The 23,399-nt window shown below is 32.2% G+C and overlaps 2 protein-coding genes across 8 annotated transcripts in view; one reads left to right on the top strand and one right to left on the bottom strand.

Moving 5' to 3' along the window:
* Positions 1–23,399, top strand: part of LOC118196996 (syntaxin-binding protein 1-like) — a 122,665-nt gene that overhangs the window by 98,243 nt on the left and 1,023 nt on the right. For 3 of the 6 annotated variants that reach the window (XM_085820480.1, XM_085820475.1, XM_085820481.1), the window contains one exon: positions 16,730–16,885. The exons of 2 other annotated variants lie outside the window; for them this stretch is intronic. In XM_085820480.1, the coding sequence (XP_085676606.1) occupies positions 16,730–16,809 (80 nt within the window). In that variant the 3' untranslated portion in view covers positions 16,810–16,885. Of the gene's footprint in view, positions 1–3,104; positions 3,450–16,729; positions 16,886–23,399 lie in introns of those variants that run through there. One more of the 6 variants, XM_085820477.1, reaches the window with a different exon arrangement.
* Snx1 (sorting nexin 1) overlaps positions 21,079–23,399 on the bottom strand; it is a 48,753-nt gene continuing 46,432 nt past the window's right edge. For both annotated transcript variants that reach the window (XM_085820472.1, XM_085820474.1), the window contains one exon: positions 21,079–21,528. In XM_085820472.1, the coding sequence (XP_085676598.1) occupies positions 21,478–21,528 (51 nt within the window). In that variant the 3' untranslated portion in view covers positions 21,079–21,477. The remainder of the gene's footprint in view (positions 21,529–23,399) is intronic.

The raw sequence follows: 23,399 nt of genomic DNA, 5'->3' as shown, positions 1-23,399 counted from the left end.
TTGCACAGCAATAATTAATCATTTCTTTGTTTGCATTAAATTTCATTTAAATTTAATTCACTTTAAATTTGCTTTTTACGAATAGAGAATGTTTGTTAAATTCAAATATATATGTACAATATATATATTTAATGCATATAATAATAGAAATACATTATAAAACACGAATATAGATCAAATTGGAATAAAAAGGTAAGAAAGTTGCAGACATGGTGCAAAAAGCGTATGGGATTCGAACTCACGACTCCAAAAAGTGGACATCGTTACCATCAGCTTTACCACTAAGCTAGGATTACACGTAAGTCGCATGCATATTTTGGGTTATATACATCATCAAGTAAATCAATTCTTAAAACTTAAGTTTTTTGGTCCTATTTCACTTTGGTATTGTCTGAAAAATTCACCAGAGTTTGTTCTTCAGCTTCTAGTACATTTTTTGGAAAAATCATTATCTTTTAAAGTGGCGCTCCGATTGAAGTTAAACGGGCTGCTAAAAATATATTTCATGTGCTTACAAATATATGTTATCCAAAAAGATATATTTATAAAGGGAAATACAAATTTAACATACTCTTCAATGAACTGGAGTATTTAAAAGGCTATCAAATTTAATTTATAATTAACGTTTTTAGTTTTTACCTGTTTCAAAAGAAAAAAATAGCAAATCTTTTAATCATATCTAATTTGCTATAGCAGTTTGATATAGTCAGACATTCATTTTCATTAAAGCTAAATGAGTATGCAGAACTAAAAAATGATTATCAGAACAAATTTTGCTATTTCATGGACTTGGAATGATAATTTTTGCCGCTGATTTTCTTGAATGAACAAGTACTGTAGTTGCAGTTATCTTGTTTTTCTTATCATTTTAAACTAAATTCAGCTGATTGCTGTCATTTTCAGCACGCAGATTTCTCGCTATAATGTTAATTCAGAAATAAGTATTTTTTAGCAAAACATTCTTTCCCTATTAGCGAGCGTTCATCGCTACTTCTGCCGCCATTAATTTTTAGTCACTGCACCTGATTGCTCCTTTTTCACAACGTGAACCCAACGCAACCGCAGACATACGGATAGAAGTTGAACATTGTTGAACTCCATCCGTATGTCATCCGTCACTGCACACCGACCGGATTGCAGATGTCAATCAAAGTGAATTCGCTCGCTGATTGGAGAAACGCATACGCACCGCAACGCATACGCAGTAGTGGAAACGGGCCTTTACGCTCTACTTTGATGGAACGTATTCCCTGCGTTAAGCCGATCGCCAAACGCAATTCTTGTGCAAAACTGGTATACAAGAAAGCAGTTGTTAATGTTATGGTAACTTGTTCGTATTTCTTGGGTAGAAGTAGTTCATTGGTTTTGGTTATTTTGTGTTGCCCTGATATGATTTAATATTTAATTTACTGTAGAAGCGATAAGTGAATATTATACATAAAAGTTGCGAATGAACAGCAGTCTCTCGCGTAAATATACCTAAATGTTATGTATAGTATAACGTAAAAATATACGTAAATATTTAGTAATTGCCACTGGACTATTTTTATGATATTTTTACGTTCAACTTGAACGTATTTTATACGGAAGGCCAATGCATGCTGCCTGGGATACCTTTCCTTCGCACCTATGCTTGATTTTTCGCCCATCGGTGCAGAAAGAGTTAGCGGGTGCAACAAAAGACGTCTATCACGGGCGGCTAAAACCCGCCGGGAACTGGAGAAACCAATCAGAGACAACCATTGCGCCAGGAACTTTTGGCGTCATTTTCCGATCGCCAAACGCAATTCTTGTGCAAAACTGGTATACAAGAAAGCAGTTGTTAATGTTATGGTAACTTGTTCGTATTTCTTGGGTAGAAGTAGTTCATTGGTTTTGGTTATTTTGTGTTGCCCTGATATGATTTAATATTTAATTTACTGTAGAAGCGATAAGTGAAGTATGTAAATCTCAATTTCGAAAACAAATACAACTTTATATTCCACTCAGTTGGCTAACTCGATACCCAATAACTTTTCTTTACTTTTAAATAAAGGGTGAAAATAATAATTGATGAAAATTACTTACTGTGAAATTTCTGGGCTCTTTGTGTATTTGAAAATGCTTGTTGATATCTAGGTTCATATTATTTCACGTACTCTAAACATCGTGAAATTCAATAAAGAAAAATATTTTAAGAATGTGTCTTTTTTTTTATTTATTTAAACTACTTTTAAAACTTTTAGAAATTTCTCTTTTGTATGTTTTTCCGTAGGCAAAAATCACATTAACAAAAGCTCCTACTGAAATATAGAAAATACAATGATTATTCAGAGAATCTGTATATTAAAATGCTGATGTGGGATAACTCATAAAATAACCCAGGTAACCCAGTAACTCCCAAAAGAAAAAAAAAAATAATTGAAAAAATTAACATAAAACTTGTTTATGCATTATTCTCCATCGAAATAATTCTGTTTCATTTCATTGTGTTATGTAAAAATAAAGATGTAATTTTTAAAGTCTTGGAACATTAGCACAATCAAGTAATTTTTATTCATGATGAATCTGTAGGGTATTTTACACTTTATATTACACCGTATGTGTTACTATGTACATTATTTTGTTTCATTGCCAAGACTTTTCTGAGTAATATGCAGTAATTTATCACTTTCATTAGTCTCCAGAGTTTGTAATTATATTTTAGGAAATCACACAGTCTTTAAGCTGCAATTTTAATTCCACTTGCTTATGATTTCAGATGTCATGTATTAATCCCTAGCAGAAATTCTGTATAAGTTTTCTTGAAATCCAAAGCATTTTCTTTTTCTGTACAAATAAAATATTCCAACATCAGCTATCACCATTGGATGCTTCTAATTTTTATTTTGTAAAGAGCAACAAATTGTATATTGTAGTCTACACATCTGCTGCCTATGTTCCTATAATTTGCTATCATTTCTGATTGTGGAATTGTGGTGAATTTTCACAATTCTGTATTATGCATATTAGAGCACGCATAAAAATATTTCAATTGGTAAGAGAAGTATAAGTGTTTTCTTTCTTTTTTTAAAAAAGTTCTGTATCAATTGTAGTAATTTATTTAATTCATTATTGCAAAGCAGGAAAACAGTATCTTCTTAAGGGTAGAAGACTTTCATGAAGTATATGTTTAAAAGAATATGACTTCTGTTCATGCGGCACAAGAGAAATATCCCATGCAGCTAGCCTGTCCACCAGTGTTCAAACTATTAGTGCTTCTTAGTCTTATCCACTCGACTGCTGATGAATACTAATTATGGAAGATAGTAATAATTTTTCTCAGTGTGAAAATTTTGTGACCATTTTATAGAAAATTTCTCACTGTAGTCTGCTCCAGAATCTTCGGATGAAGTTATCATTACATGATATATCATAATTTATTCTTTATATTGAAACTGATTGGGGAACTTTTTTTTTTTTTTTTCATCTGGAATAATTGTTCTTAGTAGCAGAATAACTGCACACAAAGGACTCTGTTTATAATTGTTATTCTCCAAGCAGATTTAATAAATTAACATCATTCAGTTTATTATACCAGTGTTGTATAAGAGTCAAAAACGACTTTAAGACAAATGGGTGGTATCTGAGTATAAGTGTGAATTTAGTTACAATAATTAGTAATAATCATTTGTTGTTTTACAATGGTTTACATTAATGCTATGTTTTCCTAATATCTAACATGTTAAATAACAATTCTATTTTGCTTGGTTTAAGGTTTTTTTCCTAGGGACCAATGCTATATTTAATATGTTAAGAAATGACTGATGAAGTGTTAAATTGATAAAAACAACTTACTTATACATAGAAAACAAACACTTGAAATTTTGAACTTCAAGTTATATTTTGTGGTTATCCGTATGATCCATGCGCAAAAAATATTTTAAAATATAGTATTAAAAAAGAAAATTTACAGAGTTTAAAAATTTATTAAAAAATATTCATATTATGCTACATAATGTGATATTTTGAGCAATATATATTAAATTGTAATTTATCAACCTAGATAAAATTTTGATTAAAATATCTAATGGTGAGCTATTAAAATATTAACAAAGAGCACACACTCTATTTTATAAAATTCAAAATACCAAATTATGTTTAATTTTTACAAAAACGGAAAACAAATAGTAACTGTGCATGAAAAAAAATTAAATAAGAAATATCATGGAAATTACATAAAATAGCAAATAAATTTCATGATGTGCACAATTTGTGCCAGAAGTTGCCCCTCACTTTTCTTCTCACATCAGTTGATCATTTGTAAGGTTTTAAGAACCAGCAGAGATTTTTCAAAATTTTTCTATTCTGCTAAAGGTTTCCCCATTTAGCATTGTCTTTAAATCTAAAACTTCATGTGAGTCAAAGAAGGTCTTATTGTGGAAACACTTTTCGTTAAGCTTAAAGCCTGCTTAGCTTCACCTCTATTAATACTAATAGTCTTTATAATAACTATACCTTCCTTTACACTATTAGGAATTCCATTATGCAGTTTTCATGTTAAAACCATCTCGATGGAAATCCTAAAATAATTTATTTATATTTCATGTTTTAATGTAAAATTTAACGTATGTTAAAGTACGGTTACAACATGCAAGACGTTTTTCCCTGGAATAAGTAATAAGCAAACAAAAAGAACAAAGGACAAATTGAGCAAAGGACGCATGCAAACTTCGTACATCTCATCACTGAAGATATCATAATGGACTTTTTGTACCCCATTTAATGTTGAAAACACATAATATTACTGATACTAAGAATAGGCTAAATAGATTTCACTTGTATATATATCAAAGCTATATTTGTAGACATCTTTAGAAATTTCAAGACACTTTCAACTCAGACTAATTGCCAAGCAGGCTCATTTCCATTGTAGAACTGATGGTAATGAAAAAGCTGATTTCCTCACACAGAAAAAACAAATTTACTGAGTGTATTAGATTTCACTTTTGACGAATTTGTAAATTTTTCATGCAGAGTCATTTCTAGCATGTAATCGAAGAACATGGAATTCTGTTCGAACAAATCCACCTGTGGTCCCAGTTTCTCAAAAATATATAGTTGTCACAAAATTTGTCAGGTCATGAATTTCAAGATTAAAATAAATCAAGAAGGCTTAGAATGATGCAGAATTTGTATAATTCTTATTAATTTTGAGTGTTATCTGATATCTGTTCTTCAAAAGGCCAGGAATAAAAACCTTTTTTCATTTTTATTGAAGAAGAGGGACCTACGTCAGTTATTTCTTAAAACTGACACAAGATTTTATGTTAAGCTGCTATTTTTGCCTTACTTTAATTTTATATGTTTTTGTCAGTTAAGTATGACTTTTATCTGCTCTTGAATGTCAGAAACATTAATTTTTCTAAACCATGGGTTGTATCAAAATAAAGTACTTTGGAAGTAGATTTAAGCAAAATAAGTATGTTTCAGAGAAGACTCATAAGTATTACAGAAATATAAATTCTAATTGTATTGGAAGCCTATAACTTTAAAATACATAATTACAAATGTTTGATATGTACATATTTGGTTATATGGTACCTGTCCCCATACTGCTTGATAAGAGTACTCTAGCTGATGTATTTTGTGTAATATCTACATGACACATATATTTCACTGGCATGTCGGTTTCCGCAGCCAGTGATCTTGTTTGCAGATCAGACTTAATATTGGGTACAAATACTTTGTTTTTCATTTACCATTTTATACAGATCATCAGACCAGATAAGCTAAACAAAAAGTGTCCAAATATATAGTTAGGATATAAGCCTAACTATCAGTGTTCAGCAGTCTTACCATTCATGGGCTCTTTTTCAGATGATTATCAACTGCATTATATTACATTATAAAGATCTTCCCATTTTACACTCTTCATGACAATGACAATTTTTCTAAAAATCTATTTGTTACATGCATTAATCCTTCACACATCGTTCTTTTGAAATTGGGAAAGAATTCCAGATTTTATTAGATAAACAAAACAATTTAATAAAATTTCATATTAACCTTTTCAAAAATACAGTACATTTGAGATTTTTACTATCAATTTATTCAACATGCTACATTTCTTAAAAATCAAATATCACACAAAAACGTAATTCATTTTAGAAAAAGTTCAATCAAATTATTTATTATTATTTAGGAATCTTCTTATTCATATATATATATATGTTCTGCATGTGGCTTTGTTGGCTAAATTTGAGTACCTAATAAATACTTATATATATATATTAAGAAAGAAAAAAGCAACACATCTTCTGCACAGGCCAAATTAATAAGCCTTTTTCATGTGCATTTTTTTCTTGATGATCAAAAAATAAATTCTTTCTGTAATTTTCAGTGCCACAAAATAAAGTGAAATGTACAATTTAGCATAAAACTTTTGCGATACAACACCGTACACCTTTTGCGGGAACAGGCTAGAAATTTTATTACACATTTCACGTGATAATGCACCGAATTTTCCGTATTCACTACATTGTCTTTTATAGCAATAAAAGTTAGAAAATTATTATAAATTGATGCGAAAAAGACGTAATCAAAAGATACGAAAAGAGGAATATGAGCGGAAAATAAATCCAAAACAAACCCTTCAATTGCTGGCATAAAAATTGGTCGCCAAAAACAGTCTCCGGCGGTAGCTTATTCTGATTGGTTGAATTTCTTCAGTTCCCGGCGGGTTTTAGCCGCCCGTACATCTATCTACTTCGTCTGTCTGTCTGCGCTTAGAAACTGAGAAAAACACGAACATACTTTCTAAGGTCTCAAAAAAGTCACACATAATGGAACTATTGCATAAGTGCGTACTGCACACAGATTGAGAGAGTGATTTGAACAGGGTACAAACAATACTTTTTCATAAATCCCTGCTTGGACTTCAGAATGCACTCTAGCCATTTTAGAACCATAGTCATTTCCTTGTCCTCTGGACACTATTATGTCTACACCATTCCGTTCGATAACCTTTAAAATTTCCGTTACATTATAGGCTTTCTTCCCACTTAGCTGAAAAAAAACCTAGAAGTGACTCCTGTATTTCAATTTTTTCCCCCCTATGTGAACGTAATGAATGATTTCACTCATTTGATCAATGTGCGACATGTCGGGAGTACTGTCAAAGTTGATCCTTAAGTACTTTCCATTTTTAATTATCAGTCGAAATCTTTGAGAGAGATAAACTCATTTTGTGGAGTGGGAGATAAATAGCTTGTTAATTCTTATCTGACGGTGACTGAGTTGACTGTTTTAGCTTCAGTAACTGCTCTGTTAGTACAGGATCATATTTGATAGTTCAGTCAGCTGTAAAAAATTTCCATTCTTTTTCGTCAACATAATGTTATGAATTTTGAATATATGTAATTAATTTTAGTGAAATTGCAGTATTTTTTGTATAATGTAACATAAAATGCTTAAAAGAGACGAAGCTCTGCCGGGAAAAGTAAACTACACGGGGGAAGTATACTATTTAACATCGAGGCTATCTCGCTGAATTCGCGAGATATAGCTAAGCTAGCAATGGTTTTGGCGACTAATTTTTCCGCCAAATTTAGTGAAAAAACGCCAAACTTGGAGACATTTTGGTCTGGTCTCTGTGCAATTGTAACTGGTATTGCGATTGAATAATTGTAATTGATCCTTATATGTAGGCTTACTAGATTTCAGAAATGTTCAACCGGGACACCTGAATGCCTCCCCCCCCGGCGTCGCGGGTATTCAAGTGTACAAACCCTTGGCGGGTTTTTAGAGTGTTTTAGAGGGCCGTTTATTCTCAATGTTATGAATAAATAGTTACTTAATAGGAACCTAAACCATGGGTAATAATAAATGACGCAAGCATTTAAATAATAATGACACAAATTTAAACATTTTATTTCTTACATACTAATATTTATAAGTTTCTGTCTTTCGTTTATGGATGCCATTTTTGGGTTGCTTGTGTTGTTGCTGCAGATAAAACGATGATAGCTTGGCTCGGTAATATTAATATTTTTATTTAGTACTAGAAAAGATATATATTTCAACACATGTTCACTCATACACAGTCACATTGAATGCAGTTCAGGTAGCAAGTCCACGTAGGTAAGAAATAATGAGTCATATTACAGCTACGAAGACATCACGAGGCAAAAGAGGGTTGAGCGCGTGCTTCACCAACGGCAGCCACGAACAGAGTAATCAGTCCGAATTTTCCGCTAGTGGAGAAGAGGGAGAAAGCTGGTAGCGCCCTCTATTGGGTCAGTGGACAAATAATAATAGAGTTCTCCACAAGTCCACTTAAGAAGAAACACTTAATGAGGAATAAAAATCTGAACAATATTTACATGTACTTTTCATTGGCCAGAACGTTTTTTAGAAAGTCTTTTTTTGGTTTTAAACTTGTAAAAATCTTCACAAGGTAATCGGATATTAATTTTACATGTCATCAAGCCTTTAACCGCAGATTCCTTCATCAAACCCCTATCATCAGTTTATGCGTTGTTCTTATGCGAAAGAAAATACTTTCTGAACTGGTGCTGATGTTCCAGGTGAGAAGGCATACTCAACAATCTTCAACAGCTTGGGGACTGCTATGTGATTCTCCTTGAAGTGATCAAACAGCCTGAGCTATTTTTCTTCGCTTAAAGTAATCGCATCTCTGGTAGACTTCTTGTTTCCACTGTTCCCTATCTGACTGCAAATATTCCTTAGCAAGCACAACTTTGCCAAACAACTGATCAGTGTTTATTTGCATATCGGGTACATCAAGAAGACTGCCGCGAATCATTTCAGTAGAACCGCGTTTTCTCAATTAACAGCCTTTGTCTTCGTCAGATTGACCCAAGAAAGCTAGTCGGCATTTCCAAAACTATTTTCCCAGAGGTCCAGGTATGCAATCCATCTTTCATAAAAGCCATTAAATTCTTCTTTTACACTGTTAACGGCCTTGCTCGTCTAGATTCCTGTGGATGTTCTTTACGCCCCAAAAGTATAAAGTTTGAAGCCTTTCTTTCTGTCAAGTTTCTTTTGAGAGCTTTATAAGCTTCAGAAACCTCCAAAAGCTGTAGTGTTATCTTTTCTCATTACCAGGATGGCCTTGTTAAATAGTGGAAGCTTTCCGTAGACAAACTACAAGTACAGCTCGTCCGTTAAATCAGTAAACAAGATTTTTATTGTTGATGGGCACATTTCTTTTTCCAGCGCGTGTATCATTGATAGAAACCAGGTGTTTCCGCGTTGAATGAGTTTACGGTACTGTATCTCGGCATATTCACAAAATTCTTTTAGTTTAGTTATAAGTGTATATATGTGGAAGAATTTATAAATCTTCATCAGTATGGTCTCAATATCGAATGGGAGACTATCTACTGCAGTTTGCACACAGTTGTGCACAATGTGTGCTCCACATTGTGGAATCTGATGTTTCCACTGTTTTCTCGTCCTAGGCTATTCTTGAGTAGATAGAAAACATAGTTTTGCCCTGCTCTTTTCACACGACCGAAGTTAGTGTTGCAGTTATCTCTACAAAAGTCCACTACTTTATTGTTTAAATCGTTTTGCAGCAGGAGAGAGCATAAGTAATTTGTAAGAATTGCAGATGTTTCACCCGCCACAGATTTGAAATCTAACAGCTTTACTTGCACACCTGAATTAGGATTAAAGTAGCACACGACAACTGGCACAAGTTTTACATCCTTTCTGTTTGATGCATCCATACCTACAGGTACGTACTTTGACTTAGTCAAGTCTTCTTTATTAGGCTATGGTTTGCTGTGTGGTAAGCAAAGGTCGCCTCTTTCGCTGCTAAGTTTTTTAGCATTAGAACTCGCAGTCTTAAAAAAACTGGCCAGTTTTGATGAGCTCGCAGCACATGCTAAACCTTTTTATGTTTACTCAACTGCAAATTATCTTTTATATCGACCACCGCGAGCAACAAAAAACTCAGAATAACAATGTAAACATTTAACTCTATCGTCTTGATCTTGATTGCCAGTACCCATTACATACCTTCTTCAAAAATGGGAATTCATTCAGTAAATCCCCGGCAGGGGCGTAGCTAGAGGGGGGCAAGGGGTACATCTGTTCCAGGGCGCAGAATCCAAGGGGCGCCAAACTGATGTTACTACATTTTAGAATTAAATGCTTTCCATCCTTGGCAAGCAGCAGGGGGCGCGAAATCTTCAGTTGTCTCTGGGCGCTGAAAACCCTAGCTACGACTCTGATCCCCGGTGAATTTACACGACCGTTTTGACATTTTAACAGAAAGCGCTAGGGACTTTGACTTATCTTTATCGCAAGCGGCTAGCGCCGAGGTGAGCGAGTCCAATGTTATTGCACTCAAGGGGTATAGCGTGCAGGGAAATCTCTTCTGGCGCTAAAGCTGCACCCCTTACTGCCCAATATTGGATCGCCCGGAAAGCTTCTCGCATCGTGCATGGTTACGATTGGTGAGACGAAACGATATGATGACAGTATTATTTATTGGCAGATCATCACTCTTCTAATAGTTTTCACCTGTCATACAGTACAGAGATAACTTACTGAAGTAATTATCCTAAATAATACTTCACAGTTAATTACTTTTAGACTTTTTGGTCATCTATAAAATCAAATTTAATTTTTACCGGGGTGGGACTCCGGGATTTGGTCTGAAAACCGGGATGTCTGGCAAGCCTACTTATATGTAACTATAACCATCCGACCCTTATATGACTTCCAATAAATTTGAGAAGTGAAAGGTACTAGAGGTTCCTCGGCGGCCAGATGAAAACTGTTTAAGACAGGAGAGAGCATCTGGTCTCAGTTTTTCTCAGTTGTTTAGTTCAGCATTGAATACGGATAGACATATCTCCGCCTACGCCTTTTAGATGCCTTTCAGATTAAGCTTTTTAAAAAGCTACGCCTTTTAGATGCTCTTGCATTGCGCTGTGTTTAACGTTCTTAGTAGTTAGAAGTGTAACTTCTGATTGTACTCTGATACTGAGAAGAGCTGTACGAGTATTTTTGTGGAAAGTCCCAGAGTGTCCAGAGTCCCAGATAGTGTATTTTAGAATGTTTCTTTTGGTAATATTGTAGAATTAATTTGTCTTTGGTATTATTGTAGAATGTTTCTTTTGGTAAAATAATTTCATCAAGCTATCATCGGTTCTGTGTGATTCAATGTACCTAATACATTGAATGCACACAAGCGGCTCTTATGCAAATAAAATACATGTATTTATACAGAGAATAATTTATGACTAATTTAACACTGCAGAAAATTTTGCACATAATGAATTTAATATGGAGAATTAAAAGTTGAAATAAAGCCGAACTTTTATTTCAATGAGAAAGATAAAAGTACCGTATTTTATTATGATTAAGAAAACATTTGTGCGCGCTATCATAATAAATACTGTTTTCATAGTGAATTAAAAGCATGGTTTCAAATAATCTAGTTAAATTTTGACAACTTGGATTTTACATAAATTAATTTCATTCCCACTTGAAATTTCATTTTTAATCATAATAATTATTGTTCGTAAAAATTTTCAGGAAGTCATAGCTATTTTGGATTTGCTGAAAATGTGTGCTGTTTTTAAGTGGGCATTCATCTTGTGGGCTTTTGTCATGCAGTTTTTCTAACTGTCCCCTAGCTATTCAGGCAGGAAAACAATTGCGTTCCTTTTCTGTTGAAGCCCACCAGCGGCTGAGCGGTAAAGACACTGAACACTGGTAGTTCGGTCCGAGGTTCGAATCCCGCGAACGGGCTGGCTGCATGAGCGTTTTCGTGGTTTTCCCCATGTGTAATGTGTATACGAGCCAGTTTCCCTTAGAAAGTCCTCCACGAAATCATCCCTTCCTTTAGGCAGATAGTCTTCATGTGCTTTGCCATAATTAAATAATCCAAATCCTTTTCTTTCGCCCCCAGCTGAGTGAAAAAGCAGTTAAAGAAAGGAGAGCCTTGCTTTATCCCCTGTCGAACCTGGGATGCGAAAGAACGGCCTCAGAAGCATGGTTTACGATAAGAAGAGAGGGGGTGGCAGGAGAGCAATTAGAGGTTGGTGAGAAATAAATTAAAGAGGATTTCAGATATTTTTTGTTAGTTACTAGAAAATAACAATATCTGAAATTCCACTTATAAGGTGAAGTTAATCCATTTTTTTTTTTTGCATTTCATTAGTCTAGTTCTTGAATAACTTTTATCTAAGGATTTAGTTAGAATTTCAATTATTTTAAAAATTTTAATAACTGCAAAACAAAAGGAATTAAATATTCCTTAACCATTTTAAAGGGATAATTCCCTGTTTTTGCAGTAAAACTGCAGAGTGGAAAAATACGCTAGTTCCTGATTCGATAGTGTCTCTAACAACTTTTTGTTGAACTAATTAAACATGTTTGTTATATCGAAGCAAAGCCATTGTTTAAAAGTAAAACTACTGAACAATTTCTAAAAAAATTACATTATTATAAGTTTACATGTGGAATGTGATTGGACGCCATTTGCAGACCCTGCCATTGCCACATTCAGAAGATGAACTGTGGCAAATGGTTGACAGGGAATGGAGAGCAATTCCTCAAGACACCATCCGTAGTCTCACCGATTCTATCTAGACGTGTTGCTTCGTGTATCGCTGTCCATGGTGGTCCTACAACCTACCGAGTCGTTGCTATTCTCGCTTTGTATTATGCACATCATTTCGAAATAAACACTTATTGTTCGTCGCTGTCCCTCTCTGTTTCCCGAGTTTCATCACTTTATGGCCACTCCTTGGTGCTGCATTTTTTCTATGTTGGATAGTGTATTCAAGCTAATGTCTTGGGTATTATTAAATGGCAATGGGGAAGGGGTATTAAAACAATTATATTTATTAAATTTAGTTCTTGAAATTTTACAAATTAATTAGGGCTGTCTACAGATATACATGCAAGCACATATACAGATAGATGTTTTGTAAAAACTACTTTTTTAACTCAGAAACCTCAAAACTGTTATTTTTTTACAATTACAGTACTTTATCTAGTAATAAAGTAATGTATAATGAATTTATTTTATTTTACAAATTCAAACTGTGCTTACCAAAATCAATATCATAGAAGGAAGAAAGATTCATTGAATGAAGCAATGTACCGCATAATATAATAAAAACGTCTTTGTCTTCTCACAGATGGATATTCTTCGAACTGTAAATTTGATTAATTTTTAAATAATAAATTGCAGCAGGAGGAAATGCTCATAATGAGGTACAGTCATCATGGTAATGCTTCAGGCAGTGGAATGGGGAAATATTGCTCGTTAGCTAGTTGAGCGATACTAAAGTAAACAAGAATGTCTGCATCCCCCTAAAGTAAACACGAGTAACTTGCTAGATCAAGGTAAAAATACTGGTTTACTGTATGGTTGGACCAACAAAAGAATGGATATCTTCCCATCCCACTGGTTAAAACATTTCCTCGCCGGCTATATTATTACTATGTCCAGGTTAAAAACAGCAGTACAGAACGATTTAAGGTGAATGATATTTGCAGTACGGTTGAGTGGAAGGATGGCGAGTGGATTTGTGGAAGGGGTATTAAAACAACGATGTTTTATTAATATTTATTAAATGAAATATAGCCATAGAAAACAAATATTAAATTTAACAAGCAGGCTGCAGCCAAAGCAAAATTTGTAAGTTCTATATACCCCTGAAAAGAAAATGTATTAATACATTTCAAAATGATGACATCAGTTCATCCTTTCCAAGCACCAACCAATTCGTAAATAATTTTTTTGTTTAACACGGAAACAAAAGTTTTTCACACTTCATATTAATATGTATGGCATGATTTAAATATAATGCAATATAACAACTTTTTCTCATTATCAATAAAAGAATTAACGTGGCAATAATATATCATGTCAATTATATTAACCTGAAACAAAAAAAGTTGCCAACAGCAACTATTTATTTAAAATGCTGACATTAACGAAAACTTTTCGACACACAATGACATTACATGCTTTCTTAAACGTTAAAATATGACCTTATAAAATAATATATTTAATGTCTGGCAATGCTGTTTTTATTTCATATTTTGTAAAACTTGCAAATTTTTGATTAACAAACTGTATGACTTGCAAGTGAGCAGTAGCAACACTTTTTGAAAAAAAGCATTTTTATTTCCAACATGCGAGACTGCTTCCACTCGGAAAAATGAGCGTTTTTCCGAGTTTTTAATTAATGTCTCGACTAATTCAAGTCATAGAAAGATGAAAATAGTCGAAATGGCTTCCAACGAATTCTTGAAATCCGGGGATACCTCTCTCAAAACTTAACTCCCAACTGTTCCAGAGGAGATGATACCACAAACAAACAGGCAGGCAGATGCACACAGATTTCAATATTATAGTTCAGGGGTTGCCAACTATGCACCCACCGCTCATTTAATGTATACTCGCCACTGTGCGATCACAATCAAAATGTTTTAGTTTTCAATAAATGAATGTGAATGTTTTCTCATTGTTAATGAACCAGAAATTACATCCAACACAGATATCAGGACAAAATGAATGTAACTAATATCTTTTTTTTTTTATGTGCATGTATAACTATATCGAACTATAAATTGACCTACCACCATCCAACATATTCTAGAATGTGCTCTTAGGGACAAAAAAAATTGGGAACACCTGGCATAGATTATCTTATCATTAATGAGAAAGCTGCATCTCCATGTTTTAACCAGAATGTTTGTAATTTGGCGAGTGTCCAGACAAAGGTATTGTTAATAAAACTTCAGTTTGGAAATTGATAAGTAGGATAGGGAACGATGTTTAATCTTTGTGAACTTTTAATATGGAAAAGCTAATTTAAATAAGTATGTAAATCCAAAACAGGAGAAGATATATTTACTACATTTGGTAATATTGGGATACTTTTTTCGACTGATATATATCCAAAAATTCCTAAGTTCTCTGTCTTATAGATCAGTTTGCAGAGTTTAATTTTCTAGTTTTTTTTTTTTTTTTTTTAATATTTATAATGCCTGCCTGAAATTTTTGTTGTAATATGTTTTACATTCAGATTTTTTACGAGGAAAGGATAGTGGCCCATTAGCAGCCAAATGGTTAAGTCTCTGAACACTAAAATTTTGATCTGGAATTGAATCCCAGCTGAACATTGGTTTTTCACATGTGTAACATGGATATGAGCCAGTTTCCCTTAAAAAGTCCTCTACAAAGGAGCCTTCGAGTTGCTTTGTCTTAATCAATTAACCTTTAAGAGGAAAAGAGATACTGCACACTAACTCTTTGGATATCACGAAATCTGACCTCAGTCTTCCATCATCTTTTCTTTCTATAACATATACTTAAATGTTATAATTACAATTTTAATGCTTTTGTAGGCGACGGGACATATTTGTAAGATTGTTTGATTTCCGCAAAGAATGCGAGGGCTATCTGCCTAAGGGTAGGGATGCCTACACCGAGGACTTTCTACAGAAAAGTGGCTTGTATCCACCAGGATTTGAGCCCAGGTCAAATTACCAGTGCTCAGCGACCTTATTGTTTGGTCACTGGGTAGGTGGGGACATATTTAGAAATTGATTAAATTTGTTTTGCTGAAAATCTTCTATTAACGTAACAAATTTTGTCTTGCATGCATTAATGTTACTCATAATTTCAGTTATTGTCTTGTTTTTCACATCAATTCTAAATTTAAATCGCTTAATTTCAATGTGAAATCTGCCAAAACTGCATTATATAAATTTACACATTCTTGATCTTACTCTTTCAGAAATATTTCTTATCTTGGATAATAATCACGAAATCATTGCAAAAATTTATTTCTACTTAGTCACCTTACATTGATATGTAATGTTAATTCTGGTTGTTAATTTGAACCTAAATCATTTACCACTTCAAAAAAAAAAAAAAAAAAAAAAAAAGGGAAGGGGCTTAACTACTCAGTTATTACTAAGTTAAACATTTAATGGCTTTTGCGGTTATATTGTACTTCTAAATACTATGTTACAACTGCATTAATTAAATTTTAATTATAGCTACAATGAATTACCCACTTTATTTAGTCAATAACAGTTCTTGTGCTTTGTCGAATGACCATATTCTGAGAAACTCCTATACATGAATATGTATATATACATATGTCACTTGACGAAGGCAGAAATGAGTGGAGTAAGATTATGCTTTCAATGTTAGATTAAAAATGGCAAAATTGCTTAATTACTAGAGCATCACTTTACTAATATAGGTCTATGCAAGTTTTAGTTTAATTATAATTGGATAAAAGATTTTAATACAGTTTTTGTTGCTATAAAAACATACATCATTAGCATCACATAAGACTAACAGGAATAAATTTTAAAATGATTAACCTCAAAAATATCAAAATCACTTTACTATTTTTTTACAGAAAAAGTAAATAACTAAATTAAAAGTTCAGGTGTTATGATGCACATATGCAATTAGTTCCCAATCCTGTAAATCCTAATAGAATTCTGAATCAACAAGTAGTTGGATCATCATCTGGAATACTAAGTACTTTAAAGTTATGTTGCTGTATTATATAATATTTGCATAATTAATATTCATGCCAAGTCAGCATCAGATTTTAAAGACAGAACACTGCAAAAATTCTTTGAAATGAAATTTTTTTTGCTTATTTTACAAATCCAAATTCTGAAAGTTTAGTAAAATTTTTAAAAAGGGATATATTTTTAATATTTATGTATAACTTATTTTTTTTAGGTGGAGACTGTATACTGACTCCAAATAAATTCTTAAGCAAATTACAAGAACTAAAATGTTTTGTATCAAAAGATCTCTGAAGCAACTTTAAATACCTCAAGTGTACAATTTCCTTTTTCATAAATAAAATTGCAAATCTGAAAATTAATAACCAAAGGAATGCTTAACAAACAAGAAATAATGAGTTTCATTTCAACACTGAATTAAGGAAACATGGTTCAATCATTATACAGTACAAAGTCCAAAATCAGGACTCATCGGGGCTTCTGCGATTCTGGATTTCACATTTTTCCGGATATTAGATTATCAGTTAAAATCTGGTAAGCTGGCATGCAGAAATTATACAATTAAAAATATGAAATCGTAATTTATGAAATAAAAAGCAATTATGATCTAAAGGGTATTAAAATTTACAAAAAAAAAAAAAAAGCTTAATATTTATTTGTTTACTTTATTAAACATTTCTCTCAATGTAAGTTGTTCAAGTTGCTTCATTTTCTGGCTAATACTTTCTCTTTAATTCTATAAACAAACATACTTTCTTGTTCAGTTACAAAGTTCCTGTAATGCCTGTGTCGAGAATACGAAAAGTTTACATTATAAAAAACTTCTCATCCCTTAATTTTGCTGCTCGATGCTTCCTCAAATTCCAAAAATTTTTTCTTACCTAAATTGTGCTGTCTGGTGCCAACATATTCTGCACCTGCTTTTGAGTTTATAATGAATAACATATCAGTTAATCTTAATTAAAATAGCACTAGATGTAATTTTTCAGCCTACAAGTTTCAAAAACAAAATCTATTTTTGGCATTATGAAAAAGAAAATTTTGTTGAATTTTTCCTCGTCAACATTTCTTAGAGCATTTAAAAATCTATAATCATTGCCAAGCATAATGTTATAATAATATAAAATGTTGCCATAATCTTGTTATTCAATTACTAATATAAAAAAAGTTTAGACATCACTGCATGAGTTATTACTGAAGCTGTCTACTGAAATACTGTTATTACTGAAGCTGTATTGATAAACATGGGGGGGATGAAAGCAAAATATAATAAATAATGACTCACCAGGTAGGTGTCGGGGATATAAAATACGTGAATGTTTCGGTTTGAGATGTATGCTAAGCAGATACTCAACTAAGGATCCAAATTATTAATCTCACAAATTTATGCTTACATGATTGTTTTTCCATGAGGTATTTTTTTAGTGCCTAAGTGAAATTAACAATCGGAATTTTTAAGTGAAAATCTCCACGTTTTATTATGGAAAGAAAAATCAAATGTGCATGCATAAATATATATATATATATATATATATATATATATATATATATATAAATGTTTGTGGTTTTGAGGTCCATATTTTAGATCATTCCGGATAATGGATGCCCGAATTTCGGACTTTCTACTGTACTTACATTTAACTGAAATCGTGAAATGGGAGAAAGAAGAAGACACTTTCGACACTAAATGCTCACTAAATAACTGCATTCAAATGCAGACATTTAAGCAGATGAACATACATTGCTTGTGAAATTGGAAGGAGAAGACACCTTTGACACTAAATGCTCACTAAATAACTGCATTAAAATGTAGTCATTTAGACAGATGAACATATACTGCTGGACATTAAAACTGTTATAACATGAAGGTGGTATGCAAAAAATATTAAATTTGCATTAAAGGTGGAATTACATATTGTTATAAGTAATTGATTAGCATTCCAGTGCATGTGCACAAAGCAGGTATGAGTTATGTCAGCTATATCGTACAAATGAAAAGATTGTACAGCAGTTTTCTTGTTTGGAAATCACGTTTGAACATTGGTTATTTATACAAAGGTCATGTTATACTTCTGCAAGAATGTGAAACCCCTACCAGCACAGGAACTAAACTGTGGCCTACAGGCTCTGGGGTTTATTTGTTCACGGCATTGTTAATCATGTTTGTCGGTATCCTATGACTGAGGCAAATGTGGAATTGATGGGTCCAGGAGAGGTCCACACTATATCTGAGCAGCCTCTACTTATGCTTAATGTGCTAGATAGGTTGTCCTCTCATCCTTGCAAGATCGTATAGCTACACCACATACCCCAAATCAGGAACTTTGCCAGTAGGCAGGATAGGTTTCTGCATGGACAGTGATATGCCTGTGCCACTTTATTGATGCTGTAGCAGAGACAGGTACAGTTACAGTGGTAGGAATACTGACAACATTTGGGCATAAAGTGGCACCATGTCGGCATTTGAGACAAATCTTAGTTCTGTATACAGCGTCATTGACATAACTGGATGAGGAGGCACTGAGGAGAATGAAGGCTGCCAACTTGCATTTGTTATCATATGGACCCAGCACCTGACATGCTTGTATGCAGTGCCACTGGGTACACATCTTGGTCACTACTTGTTCGCATAAGCTGGCAATGTGGACAGCTGCCATTACACCGCTAACATTTTCAAGATCTGCATGATGCCATCTTTCAACAAGACAACACACAATTATATATATAGTTTGTGGTGTCCTCACCTTTCTTAATACAGAAGGTGTTTAAATGTTAACCTGGTGAGCATGTTCTCCAGATATCTCACGCTATGATAATATCAGGTGATAGATTGCTCAGAGACCGACATGCTACCACACACTATGATTAATGAATTCCGACACAGAGTTGAAGGCACATGGAATGAAGTACCAGTATCTGTAATCAAAGCTCAGTGTGAATAGATGCCCAGCCAGATTACAGCCACTGTTGCTGCCAGAGGTGAAGTTCCATGTATTTACTTTTCTGCATGCTGTTGTACCCCAAACCACTCACAAATTTAATCATATCTTCCTTCCATTATATATACAATAAATAAGATTCTGCTATTTCCTTTCCTTCCTGGTATAGCAATTTTAACAGACAGCATTGTAATTATAGTAATCTTATTGTGGGAAGGATAGGCAAAATTTTTGGGATAATTAGGGAAAAATCATGAATCTTTCATATGGCTTAGGATTTATATTACTAATTTTGCAATTAAAGATTTACAAGCATTAAAGGGGAAGAAATATATATGATAAATGAAACAACCAGTATGTGATAACTAATTATATTATGCATATTGAAATTAAAATTCACATTTAAAAATCTAATTCTGGAAGTACATTCAACATTATTTTAAGATCAAGATTATAATTTAACAGAACAGTGTTTTTATACAACAGGTTCTACATTTAAAGATTTCTTTAAATAGTATGATTTTTTTTTTTTTTTTTTAAATCCAATTTTAACATTGCACCAGGTTTTTTAAGCTCTCACAGGTCTTGCAGTATACCAAACTGCTTCCGGACTACTTATTCCTGTCGACTTAATTCGCTTTTCTTTCCTTTTTAGCTTCATTATTAAACATTGCTTTCTTTACGTTTATGCCACATTAAAATTCATCAGTAAAATCACAAAATGTTTAAAAGCAGCAAATTTTTGGAATTTCTGATATAGTGTTGCCATGAATTTTTTTTTTTATTTTTTTTTTTCTTAGTATTTTCTCAGTTCATCATATCAATATTCAATTTTCTATATAACTTGTATTTATTAAACGTCACTTCCTTGACACTTATGCCCCATAAAATTCAACAACAAAATCAGAAAATATTTAACACAATATCTTAAGAATTTTCAATAGAGAGTGCTGTCATGCATTTCGTTAATATTTGCTATATTATTTCTTTAAAATAATACATGGTGATAATGTCTGGTGGCAACACTCTTTCATTTGAAAAATGATGATTTGGATACAAAAGTGAAATGCAAAAATGAATTAGTGAAAAGAAATCAAGATTAATAGCAACTCAGGCACTAAAAGAAAAGATAATTTAGCATCAAAATCATCTGTTAACATAAACAGGCAATAAAAGATGACTATGTGACATCGGAAAGTGATATTTTCTTTTCTGAAGTAATTTAAAGTTCAATCTAGTGTAGATTTTTTAACAAAATTATTCTCTGATGTATTTCTGCAGAAATTCTAATGTAAAGTAGTGTTAAAATTTATTTTAATATAAAAATAATTCAACAGTTACAATAGCAGCTAAGAAATAAGAGAAAATTCCAAAATTTATGGACTTATTTGATATTTACAAAATCTTGGACTCTTCCCCCCAAAAAGTTACTGGCCTAATTATGCATAATTCTAATTATTTATAATTAGGCCAGTAACTTTTTGGGTAACTGCAACAAAGCAAACTGTACTCTGCAAAATCTTCAGTTAAAAAAGTATCTCTAAATTCAAGGATACATCAAAGCTTTCAATACAAGCATTCTTACTTTAGAATGTATTTTCTGTTCAAAAGAAAAAGAGCAAAATATAATCAAACGTATAACATTTTAATCACAAAAGTTAAACATACAACTTTAAGCTGTAACTGTACATATGTTTTCACATAATTAAGTCAACAGTTATTTTCATAAGAATCATATATAATTATTTTGGAAACTATAAACAATACTGCTGCAGCAAGAAATTTAAACAAGTTATTGAAGTCGGAATAGACATGAAGTACAGAAAATATGAAACCTGGGAATGTGAGCAAGAAAAGTCCACAAGTCTTCCACATAATATATTTCTTCTTTTAAAATTAATCATATATCACCTCTTCAGACCTTTAAATCACTGGTACCAGCTAGTGATTCAATGTTTATCCAGTAACATACATACATACGCATGTGAATTATTATATTCATAAAATCACTTTTGTTATAATCTCAAGCTATAGCTTTGGCTTCAGGCAAAAATGATTCCCAGTGTTTAATCAACTATAAAAGAATAAATAAATTAGACACTTTTTATACAATTATAAAGTAAGAAAAATTATTAATTAGTAAGGCTTGCAAAACACAGCTACATAAATAGAAAAAACTTTATCATTAAAAATATATGGTTGATTAATACTCGCATATCTATACGCATAGTTTCAACAATTTTGGATTAAAATGTCAACAACTATTACTCAAATTTAGTTTAGAAGATAAATAAATGTAGCTTGTGATTTTAGCTCTTTAAAATATTCTGCAGTAATAAATTTATAATTCTTGTTTCCATTTGATTTTTTTATTAAATGAGATTTTATGTTTTTAATTTTTGATACATCTTATTTAAATTTTACTCCTTTATGTGTAAATAATAAAGCATGACTCATAAAATAAAAATTAAGAATACATAAATATTAATGATTACACTTATCCTTTAAAATCTATGAACTATGGTCACACTCATATACAAGTTCATGCCTTTTTCAGGTATGAACTCAAACCTGTTCAACAATGTAGACAAGAATTATGTATTTCATATTCACAGAGTAAAATTCTAAATTATGCTCGTAATAACCACGTTAACATTCAACATATTGCATTGAATTAAAATTTCACGGAATTTTAACATAATTCAGCAGATTTAAAAATTTGTCACATATGATGTACACAGAACAAAGAAATTCAAGTTTTCAAAAAAAGTGTTTTCTTAAAATTTAGAAATACTATTTAGCATACTATTTGACTACCAATAATCTTATAAGCTATATTTTCTTACATAATTTCTTCACATAAATAATGAGAGGTAGTAAAATACTTGCATCTCTAATCAATTAAAAAAGCTCAAACTATAGTAATAAAAGCATATCTTTGCATATTAGCAAAGTTCCTACTGAAATTCAGCTTTAATTTCTTATTTTTCAAAACCAAATGGAAAAATTTGCTTTACAAAACATAACAAATTAGTTATTAAATGTAAGAAATGTGCAACTAAAAACCATTCAAAAGTTATATTTAAAAAAAAAAAAAAAAAAAAAAAAAAAAAAAAAAAGACATACAAGCTTTTCCAAAATTTCTTAACTTAGAAAACAAAAACAGGAATAGTTTGGATGAGAATGGCACTGAACTGGCCTTGAGAATTTTTCTTTAGTAATTATTAAAACATTATCAAACTTGAACAAACTGGAACACAGGGTGCAGCCATACTAAACTGCCAATAACGTAGAAGAATGAAATGCAATTTAACAGCAACTTTAAAATCTTATGTCGAAACTTTACTAAAATATTAAAGCTATGATAGGAAGAGACAGAATAATTTTATATGGTTAAATTTCAAGCTTAAGTTTATCAAATTACTAGTCATCTGGATACTTATTTTCTCAAAACAATCCTTCCAAACTATACATTTTTAAGTATTTTCTGATTATTTGTATACACCAAAAAGTATTCACAAGGCAAAACATTACTGTTTGCAAAATAAGCAGCCCATGTGGCAACCAAGGTAGGGGGCCACAACAGACAAGCACGGACCATTAGTGTTTTTCGGGGGGATCTTAATAGGACTGTGGAGTTTGTCAGCTAATGAAAAAAAGCATTGCATTTTTTCCCCAGAAATATGAAATTTTACAAAACAATTCACACTGCATGAAGTTATACTTCATAAATGATCAAATGTTACAAATCAAAATTTGTGCCAATGCCAAATTTGAGAAATTCTTGGATTTTTTTCCCAAGTGAAAAGATATCGCCATGTGCATGGAAAAACAGCAGCACATGCAATTTGATATTTTTTGTTTAACAGCAACAACAAATCACTGTGTAAGTGGGAAGAACCACAATGTGTGCAGTACCCAGTTGTGCATGATGTTGAGTTTTAA

The sequence above is a fragment of the Stegodyphus dumicola genome, chromosome 7 (genome assembly GCF_044657685.1).
Source record: "Stegodyphus dumicola isolate Sdum_Otavi_A_Nest chromosome 7, ASM4465768v1".
Lineage (NCBI taxonomy): Eukaryota > Metazoa > Arthropoda > Arachnida > Araneae > Eresidae > Stegodyphus > Stegodyphus dumicola.
The sequence above is the reverse complement of the archived record's forward strand: the minus strand, read 5'-3'. Positions and strand labels throughout refer to the sequence as shown.